Raw genomic sequence first — 11,006 nt, forward strand, 5'->3', positions numbered from 1 at the left:
ATCTCCTGTGCTGTAATGTGTATATAAGTCTGAAGAGAGCAAATTCAACATCCATCAATAGAACAAGTGAGGGCTGCAGACTTCCAGTCCTGCCTCCCAACACTGGCATCATCATCATGTGCTCTGGATAGCCTTCAGTATCATTCTACAAGTTAGCTACAGAGAACACTTGGCTGATCAGATTGTAACCTCAACTCTCCATTTCTGTCATCTTTTAATTATCCAGCTATGGAAGTTGCAGTAAGACAAGGTTAAAGACAACATCCAGGTGAGGATGACTGCAGGGGTATGTAGTCAAAGCCAGACAGAGAGATTTTTGAAGTGTGACTGCGAGAGCCAATCTTGCTTATAGGTGACAATGACTATGGCAGTGTGTCTTCAATCTAGAAGGACACAGCTTCCCTTCATACAGAGTAGTGCCAGAGACAGATGAGATGGGAATAACAGAAGGATGTGAAATACATTCAACAAATAAGGGACATTTGCCTTACTATCTACAAAATGTTGTCGGATGTCAGACTGAAGTTTCTCTATTGTGAATGATAATTAATTTTGCAAGTAAAGAATTCAAATATATCAAATGATGAATATCCATAACTGATAAGCCAATTCTGTATAAAAAATTAAGTTTTCTCTTCAGACTGGAGAACAGTTTGCTGACAGGGCCCATGTTCTTCCTCTTACGCACAAATAAAATAAAAATGTTTGAGTCATAACAGTGTGTGTGTTCTGGAATTAGTTATTTTACTATCAGAGACTACAGTTACCCCACCACAGGCAGCGGATCCCAAAAGCACTACGGCAGATGGGAGGCTGAGGGGTGCGGGGGGGGGGGGTGAAACGTTGATTTAAATGTACCTTGAACTGATCTAGTAGGAGCTCTAAAAAAATATTTCCCTCACACTGTAGATCAGTGTCCGACAGGAGACAATGATACTAATGAATATGTAAAAAATGCACATAAATGTTTTCAAAATTATTCCAGTTTAACTGCAGATGCAGGGACTTTATTGTAAATAAGTTGCAACCTAAGATTAAAGGAAACTTATACTGTTACTTGTGTGAGAAAATAGTGTTTTAGCAATATTTCCAAAAATAATAACAAAATCAAATGATTAAACAATTAAAGCTGTGTAGGGGAACGAGAACAAATTTTCTGTGACACTTCTGAGGCTGCTCCACTATATCTTCTGAGCAATATTGTACATTGTTTTAAATGTATTGAGAGAGCTGCCCAATGTAATTTAAATGTTATTTTTCCTCATAGCTTTGTTTTATATTTAACCAAATTGACAGTGATCACATTTTTTCTAATCAATACCAGATTAATTTCTGCTTCAAATTTCGCTGTAAAATTTGGTTTTACCATTAACTGCTTTATACACATGTGACCAGTGTAATACGATTCTAAATATATGGGGTTCTTTGAACCAACAAACATGGAAAAGGGATGGTGGACACAGTAGCAGTAAACTTGGGGATGTCCACCAGGGACATGTTTTTGTTTATGGACAGCCTAGCCACAGAGTTCAAAGATGCACTTGGGCAAAGGTAAACCTGTTAACAGGTTCCAGCCCCACTGCCTCCAGATCCACAGACTACTCCGTTTAAATAATCTGTTCCTGAACTGCACTTAACTTGCAAGATTTTAATTCTGCCTGTTGTAAAATTCTACCTGATATAAATCCAAGTGTATTTGTTTTCTTTGATCACTTTTCCTCCTTATTTAATACTGTGAAAAAAGAAATTAGTGGAGATGTGTGTGTGGGCACGTCATGTATCAGCCAAAGCTGCACACAGCTACCTTCCCTCCTTGCAGCTCAGGCAGCTGAACCTTTCTGCCTCAACACAAGTCAGCATCCTCGTAATGCTGCCATAAACATTTACTCTGAATCTCCTTACACCTCAGGAGTAGCACATGACAATGAACAATTATGAAAATTAAGTGTGTTTCTCACCTTGTTGGAACTCCAATAAAAAACGGTGAAGTAACTATGACTGCTTTCCTGCTTTTCAATTACTTACTACAATTGTTATAAACTATGTGGCTCAAACTAACGGGAAGGATGAAATAACTCAAGGGAACAAATGAGCTGACTCCTTTGCCAAGGCAACAACAGCAGATGTTTATGATCATGTGGTAATCCAGTGAGATCAGGCTGACAATACTTTCCAAAATCTTTTGATGAACTGTACGATTACAGTGTGATGCATCAGAGACTGAGAGACTTTCTGAACTAAAATATGCTGAGTGCAAGACTATAAAGGATGATGGGTATAACTAATAATGAGATTCTTGAAGAATCTCATATTTTAGTTCAGAAAGTCTCTCAGTCTCTGGTGCATCACACTGTAATCGTGCAGTTCATCAAAAGAAATTTAGCAGCAACTATATGATTTGCCAGAGACATAATCCTGAAAGACACTGCCGGTATTTGCCACTGCTGGGACCTCCCCTTGGAGGTTATTCGTACATCTTCAAATAGGCTTTATGTGTTTGTTATCTCCATGGGCAGAAGCTTATTAAACTTAGAGAAATGATACTGTAACTGTTGATGAATTTTATTATGAGAATTTATTCCGAGGTTTGGGATCAAAGAAACTAGAAGCATGAACATTCTCAGCGTCTGCAAGCAACACCCACACTACCAATTTGAAGAATGCTCCCAGAAAGCTGGAGCACATCCTCTGCACTGACCTCCACTGCTGTTCCCAAAGAACCAGCTCCTGCAGCTCAGACCACAAAATAAATGTCTGATCACTGTTGGCAATCTTGCCTCACACGGAGTAAATATCAATCCTCATGGACAATTCAGATTTCCTGCTATCATAGATAGTCTGACCCTGGTCAGACCCCACTTGGGAGTACTGTGCTCAGTTCTGGTTGCCTCACTACAGGAAAGATGCGGAAACCATAGAAAGGGTGCAGAGGAGATTTACAAGGATGTTGCCGGGATTGGGGAGCATGCCTTGTGAGAATAGAACCATAGAACATTACAGCACAAAAATTGGCCCTTCTTGGCTGTGCCAAACCATTCTTCTGCCTAGTCCCATTGACATGCACCTGGGCCATATCCCTCCAAACCCCTCTCATCCATATACCTGTCCAAGTTTTTCTTAAATGTCAAAAGTAAGCCCACGTTCACCACTTCATCTGGCAGCTCATCCCACACTCCCACCACTCTCTGCGTGAAGAAGCCCCCCCCCCCCAATGTTCCCTTTAAACTTTTCCCCCTTCACCCTTAACCCATGACCTCTGGGTTTTTTCTCCCCTGGCCTCAGTGGAAAAAGCCTGCTTACATTCACTCTATCAATACCCATCATAATTTTATACACCTCTATCAAATCACCCCTCATTCTCCTACGCTCCAGGGAATAAAGTCCTAGCCTATTCAACCTTTCTCTGCAACTCAGTTTCCCAAGTCCTGGCAACATCCTTGTAAACCTTCTCTGCACTCTTTCAACCTTATTAATATCTTTCCTGTAATTAGGTGACCAAAACTGCACACAATACTCCAAATTCAGTCTCACCAATGTCTTATACAACCTCACCATTACATTCCAACTCTTATACTCAATACTTTGATTTATAAAGGCCAATGTACCAAAAGCTCTCTTTACAACCCTATCTACTTGTGACACCACTTTTAGGGAATTATGTATCTGTACTCCCAGATCCCTCTGTTCTACTGCACTCAGTGTCCTACCATTTACCTTGTATGTTCTACCTTGGTTTGACCTTCCGAAGTGCAAAACCTCACACTTATCCGCATTAAACTCCATCTGCCATTTTTCTGCCCATTCCTCCAACTGGTCCAAATCCCTCTGCAAGCTTTGAAAACCTTCCTCACTGTCCATTACACCTCCAATCTATGTATCATCAGCAAATTTACTGATCCAATTTGCCACATTATCATCCAGATCATTGATATAGATGACAAATAACAATGGACCCAGCACCGATCCCTGTGGCACACCACTAGTCACAGGCCTCCACTCAGTGTAGCAATACTCCACTACCACTCTCTGGTTTCTTCCATTGAGCCAATGTCTAATCCAATTTACTACCTCTCCATGTATACCTAGCGACTGAATCTTCCTAACTAACCTCCCATGCGGGACCTTGTCAAAGGCCTTACTAAAGTCCATGTATACAACATCCACTGCCTTCCCTTCATCCACTTTCCTGGTAACTTCCTCGAAAAACTCTAATAGATTGGTTAAACATGACCTACCATACACAAAGCCATGCTGACTGTTTCTAATAAGACCCTGTCTATCCAAATACTTGTAGATCCTATCTCTTAGTATTCCTTCCAATAATTTACCTACTACCGATGTCAAACTTACTGGCCTATAATTTCCTGGCTTACTTTTTGAGCCTTTTTTAAACAACGGAACTACATGAGCTATCCTCCAATCCTTCAGCACCTGACCAGTGGAATAGATTGAGTGAACTCAGCCTTTTCTCCTTGGAGTGACGGAGGATGAGAGGTGACCTGATAGAGGTGTATAAGATGATGAGAGGCATTGATCGTGTGGATAATCAGCGGGATTTTCCCAGGGCTGAAATGGTGGCCACAAGAGGACACAGGTTTAAGGTGCTGGGAAGTAGGTACAGAGGAGATGTCAGAGGTAAGTTTTTTACTCAGAGAGTGGTGAGTGCATGGAATGGGTTGCCAGCAACAGTGGTGGAGGCAGATACGACAGGGTCTTTTAAGAGACTTTTAGATAGGTACTTGGAGCTTAGTAAAATTGAGGGCTATAGGTAAACCTAGTCATTTCTAAGGTAGGGATGAGTTCGGCACAACTTTGTGGGCCGAAGGGCCTGTATTGTGCTGTAGGTTTTCTATGTTTCTATGTTTGGGATCCTTGAGAAAAATCTCAAATTTCCCTCTAACTTTTTTTTGACAGATATACAGACTAACCATTCCTCTGAGCAGGTCATTGTACATGACCTGAAAACTCACTTTAAATGTTTTATTTTGGTAATATGCACATCAGACAAAACATAAACCACAGCTTATAACACAAGTAAACGATGTCAGGCAGTCAAGACAACTGACAGTACAATGGCAAAAGAACAATGTTTTGACTAGATGGCATCGACACTCAGCGGGCCAGTGGTTTACTAGCAATGAACTTTTTAACTGTGTTGTAACTTGACAAATTCACAAAGTAAATATGTTGAAGCTCTAAAATGTCTCAAAGTAAAAGTTATGGTACATTTATTATTTTGAAATTTTATGGATTATATTAACACAATTCTACAAGGTATTTCACTACTAACATAGATTTTAAAATTATTTTAGCATGATTTCAAATTATATAAAAGAGCATTTGAGCTTCCTGACAACAAAGGCGATATGCGCGGAAGCATTTCAGTTACTGGGCGGCTTAGAGGGAACAGTGATCTCAAGTGATAATGGTCCTCACTTTAGAGGTAAAGTTATTTGAGAATTTAAAAAGCCTTATAGTGTACGCATCATTTCAGCTGCCCTTACCACCGTCCATCTTACAGGCCAGTAGAAAGCAATGCGCTGCTCTCCAAACTGCACAAGACCATCTCCGCAAGAGATCATTTTGGGACATCCCATGCGCTTGCCTCTCATCCCTCCCTTTTTAATTAAACAGATAGACATCCATTCTAAGAGTAAAAGACATTACTGTATAGCACTGACATAAACTCTTAAAGGTTTCCATCAACAGGTATGTAAAGCCCCGAAGACCAGCAGATCGTGCTGGCTGCAGTGCCACACCTAGCAGCTGGGAGATTGGATACTGGAGAGAGCCTACCAACAAAAGAACAGCCTGGAGACCTGCTGGGAAGGGCCATTCTAAGTGTTGCTGACCACAAACACCACTTTAAAGGTCAAAGGAAAGCCAACATGGATACACGCCTCACACATTAAAACAGCGGTGGCACTGGACCAGGCAACAGGGAGCCAGAAGAACATTGAGGATAAGGACTGATGGACTGAACTCTTGATCTTTGCTATTTGCCACCTTGAGTAATCACTATGCATTAAAAGTTTTGTATCTTCCGGACAGCTGTTTTCAACATAAATGCATAACTATCTCACAACGCAAATACTTTTCTTTGCCTTAGTCATGAATATGAGTTGCATACTAACCAGTCAGGTTAGAACGTTCAGAAGGTGGCTTGCCAATATGTTTATACCCTTGGATCATTAGTGAGTTCAATTCCATGTTTTACTTTGCTAACAAAATTAGGGAGCATGCGATTGCACCGCCCAAAGGAAAGACTCTTGTCAATGCAACTGTCTTGAGGGATAGTATCAACCTACCTATGATTGATCGCATAAGCCTCCTGCTATGAAGCTGATTGATGGGATCAGGGTGAAGAATGCTACTGTAACCATAAAGGGATGGGACTAGATTCAGATAACAGAAGTATGTGCCCAACAAAACAATGAGTGACATAGCTTTTCCCTACTACTGGCTATCAGGGGTACACCTTCTAAAATGGGATCTCTGGCCTCAACTAAAGCCAGGGAGGAGCTGTCACTGGCCTAACATAGATATTCATTCTCTCTCTCTCTCTCCCACCATTCCACTGTGTGGGGCTGCCATCGAAACACTATGTTGACTAAGTGTTTCTGCATTGTAGTGTTTCTGCTCTGGGACCCTACCAGACTGGCTCATGAAGGATTTAACACGCCCTAGCACTGTTGGAGAAACTAGCTACTTGGCTCTAGCCAGGCTATCAATGACATTACTGCTGAAATGCTGGCAATGCACATTTGGTCATTCAAAATTGACTAGCACAAGGCTTCCTTTTGTCTAAGAGAGGTGGTACTTGTGCCATTATTAGCCAGAAGTGTAGCACGCTCATCCCGGATATCAACAGCCATTAAGAAACTGTCAGAGAGTTTCAGAGACTCTACGCTATCGAAATTCAGTAAGATTTATGTTGTCTTCTACAGGACAAAGAGGAGGGTGTGTGGAAGTTGCAGTCAGGCAGGGGTTAAAGACAACATCAAGGCGAGAATGACTGTGGGAGTGTGCAGTCCAACCCAGACAAGGGACACCTTTGAAGTGATACTGCTAGAACCAATCTTGCTTACTGCAGACAGATAGGTGAGAATGGTTACGGCAGTGTGTAATCAAGCTGGAACATAGCTTCCCTTTGCCCAGTCGAAGGTGCCAGAAACAGATGAGACAGGAATAATGGAAGGATGTGAAACACACCCAACAACGAAGGGATAATTGCTTTACTAACTTCAGTTGTCAGCTTGAAGTTTCATACTTTTAGCACCCCAATTGTGAATGGCAATTGATCTTGCGAGTAAGAAATTCAAACACATCAGTTTACCAAATGATCAATATCTATAACTGATTAGCCAATTCTGTATAAAACTGATCCCACCACCAAGCATATCTTTCCTTCCCCCCACTTTCCACTTTCTGTAGGGATCACTCCCTACATGACTCTGTTGTCCATTCATCCCTCCCCACTGATCTTCCTTCTGGTACTTACCCTTGCAAGTGGAACAAGTGCCACACCTGCCCCTACACCTCCTTCCTCACTACCATTCAAGGCCCTAAACAGTCCTTCCAGGTGAGATGACAATTCACCTGTGAGTCTATTGGGGTCATCTGATGTATCTGATGCTCTGGGTGTGGCCTTCTGTATATTGGTGAGACCCGACATAGACTGGAAGACTGTTTCACTTTGCACCTACACTCTGTCCACCAGAAAAAGCAGGATCCCTTAGTAACCACCCACTTCAATTCTATTTCCCATTCCTATTCCGACGTGTCAGTCCATGGCCTCCTCTACTGCCACAATGAGCCCATACTCAGGTTGGAGGAGCAACACCTTTTATTCCTTCTATCCTCTCCTATCAGATTCCCCCTTCTCCACCCCTTTATCTTTTTCACCGATCAGATTCCCAGCTTTCACCCTTCCCTTACCTATCACCTACCACCCTGTACTTTTTCCTCCCTTCCACCCAGCTTCTTGCTCTGACCCCTCATCTTTTATTCCAGTCCTGAGGGGTCTCAGCCTGCAAAGTCAACTGTTCACTCTTTTCCATAGATGCTGCCTGACCTGCTGAGTTCCTCCAGCATTTTGTGTGTGTTGCTTGGATTTCCAGCATCTGCAGATTCTCTCCTCTCTATAAGAGTAGCATTTTTTGTTCAGACTGGAGGACACTGGGCTGATAGGGGCCCATGCTGTTCTCCCTGTGCACAAGTAAACTAAAAATATGTTTGACTCATAAGAGTGGATGTGTTCTGGGTCCAGTTATTTAATTTTACTTTATAATTGGCAACAACACAGCTACTTCTGTCTTAAAAATATTCAGGCTCCCGTTTCCACCACCCTTTGACTAATCGATTAATAGCTTCCTCGGTCAGATTTCTCCCTTTTCAATGAAGCTCCCACAATAATCAGCTACACTCAAGTTTTTTGGTTACCAGAGAGGACGTAGTAAAGCTTCCAATATGGAATATTGATAAATATGATGGCAACATGGAACTATGCATACGATGCACTGGCTGAACTGAAGACTGTAACTCGAATGCACTACTACCTGGGTCAAGCTACACATGTAGGTATAGTGATGCCTATATCCTTCATTACCACCGGATATCAAGGCAAGCTACTCAGAAACTAGTCCAAGTGTAAACATAGTTGGGACTGATTTAACACAACTTTGAAGTTACATTTCCAGGACACAGGGATTATTTTGTATACCACAGGAAACCATCATTTCCTCCAGATAACCGGTCTGGAGCGAGAATGTCTCCCTGCTACCCCCGTACTTAAACAATGAGCATATCGAAAGCAGCAGCAATTCAGTCCAGGAAAGCCAGCCAAAAGCTTGCTTCCACTTCTACAAATAGCAGAATTGATTGATCTCAATCAATTAGGCACTACTCTAAGCTTTTCTGTATGTGTAGGGTGGTGTGTGTGTGTGTGTGTGTGTGTGTGTGTGTGTGTGTGTGTGTGTGTGTGTGTGTGTGTGTGTGTATGTGTGTGTGTGTGGGAGGGCTCTGTGTGGGGGGCTGTGTGTGTGTGTGTGTGTGTGTGTGTGTGTGTGTGTGTGTGTGTGTGTGTGTGTGTGTGTGTGTGTGTGTATGTGTGTGTGTGTGGGAGGGCTCTGTGTGGGGGGCTGTGTGTGTGTGTGTGTGTGTGTGTGTGTGTGTGTGTGTGTGTGGGGGGGGGGTATGTATGGTCATGTGAGTGGTGGAGGTGGGAATGTGCGTGTGTGGTGTGTGTAATGTGTGGTGGGTGGATGTGTACAGAGGTACTGCGTGTGTCTGTGTGTTTACCTCTGGTGAAGAGCCGGGTTTTTTCTTCAGCTCCTCACATTTCCGCAGTTTGCAGATCTGGTGGCCGGTCTTGCGGTTGCGGCAGCTGCTGCACTCCCCACAATTGATCAGCCTCCTGCAGGGCGCGCAAAGTCCACACCTCTTCCTCTTCTTCTTGGCGGGGTGCCCGCCACTGGCCACCGCCACCCGGTGCACCGGCCATTCGGGCAGACCGGCGAGAGGCAGCGCGCCGTCCGACACGGCCGCCAGTCCGGTGGGAGAGTGTAGGGCAGTCATGATAATGAAACCTGGGGGCATGGAGATGGCCCCCAAAGCTGGGAAAGCGGCGAACGCCCCAGCACGCTCCTGGAAAGCTAGGAGCTCGGCGTCGGATGCATTGCACTCGGCTTCGCTGGTGTAATCCCCTGTTGAAGTTTTGCTCTGCTCGGGAGACAAGGCAGGCGCCAGATCGCTGTGCACAATTTGCAAAGTCCCAGGCAGCCTGTCAATCATCCCTGGCCTCTGAGAGTCACTTCTATGCACAAGAGCCTTATTAGAATTTATTGCAAGCGGCTTCCTTCCCCAGAGCACTGTATTGTCGTTATTCCAAAGTGAGTCGCCTAATCTGGCATGAGCAAACAGCGGGGCCACCACGCACGGCTCCCCGGCTGCCTGCTTGGGCGATCCGTTAGTTTTGCTGCAATCTGCCGAAAGCTTGTAACTTTGGTCTTCGATGTCGGAGTCCACCGCTACCATACTCAGTTCATCCTTCACCTTGTCGGTGTTGAGCGGCTTTTGGTTGCAACTGTTCACAGTGGGAACAATGCCTCTCGCACCAGACATCGCTCTGTACAAAGCAGCAGCGAGCCAGACAGACCTCCCGGGGAACTTGCCTCACTGCCGAGCGCTTGTGGCGCCCAGTGCCGTCGCTGGGTCAGACTTCCAGCTTATTACATCTTTTCCAACTGATGCAAGCTACAATAAAACGAAGCGCACTGAAGATAGCGTTAAAAACCTCGATGCGTTAACTAACAAAGTACAGGGCAGAATCTCCAGCACGCGTTGTGTCTACTGGATTCAGGAGAAGGCATTGCCAACTAACAATTCCAAAACCCCTTTTCTGAGTTAATTAGTTTTTTTCTGATGCACCGCTCCGAATGTTTCAGTGAGTAGGTTTCTGGATTCCGGTTTACCACAGACAGTGCAATGGGTGAGTTCGACAGTGCCCTCGGCTGTCCTAGCCTCGCCCGGGAGACCCGGCGGTCTGCATACAAGCCCGGAGGCGTTTAGTGACACCGAGTCTCGAGGGAGGGCAAACAGCATCTTCCACCAGTGGCACAATATTGTAAACCCCACAAATGCGGCGCTCACATCTGGTACTGCAGAAACTGATAGTATCTGGCTCCGCGACAAACGGATTATGTGGAGGCACAGATTGTTCGGATACGACTCCAGAGCAGGCGGCTTTATCTCGGGGAGGCACACAAACTTTCAATTCTGCTATTTGCATCTCTCGCTTTGCTGCTTCTGTCTTAGCATTTAACAAATCTCCGCGGTCCAGGGTCATTTGAAGAGTGAATGTAGCTTTTTATTAAAAATAATGGCACTGACTTTTAGGGTCAGTGTGGTCACTCCACAAAATAAATACACACACACACGCTCGGAAATAAGCTTTCATTATCTGATAGAGTCACTTAGCGATAATGGAGTCTCCCAATGCAGTCTAG

The 11,006-nt window shown here is 44.0% G+C and overlaps 1 protein-coding gene across 2 annotated transcripts in view; it reads right to left on the reverse strand.

Moving 5' to 3' along the window:
* Window positions 1-10,763, reverse strand: part of cxxc4 (CXXC finger 4) — a 271,798-nt gene extending 261,035 nt beyond the window's left edge. For both annotated transcript variants that reach the window (XM_073064011.1, XM_073064018.1), the window contains exon 1: window positions 9,301-10,763. In XM_073064011.1, coding sequence (XP_072920112.1) covers window positions 9,301-10,122 — 822 coding nt within the window. In that variant the 5' untranslated portion in view covers window positions 10,123-10,763. The remainder of the gene's footprint in view (window positions 1-9,300) is intronic.
* Between the last annotated feature and the right edge of the window lie 243 nt (window positions 10,764-11,006).

This window comes from Hemitrygon akajei, chromosome 2 (assembly GCF_048418815.1).
Source record: "Hemitrygon akajei chromosome 2, sHemAka1.3, whole genome shotgun sequence".
NCBI lineage: Eukaryota > Metazoa > Chordata > Chondrichthyes > Myliobatiformes > Dasyatidae > Hemitrygon > Hemitrygon akajei.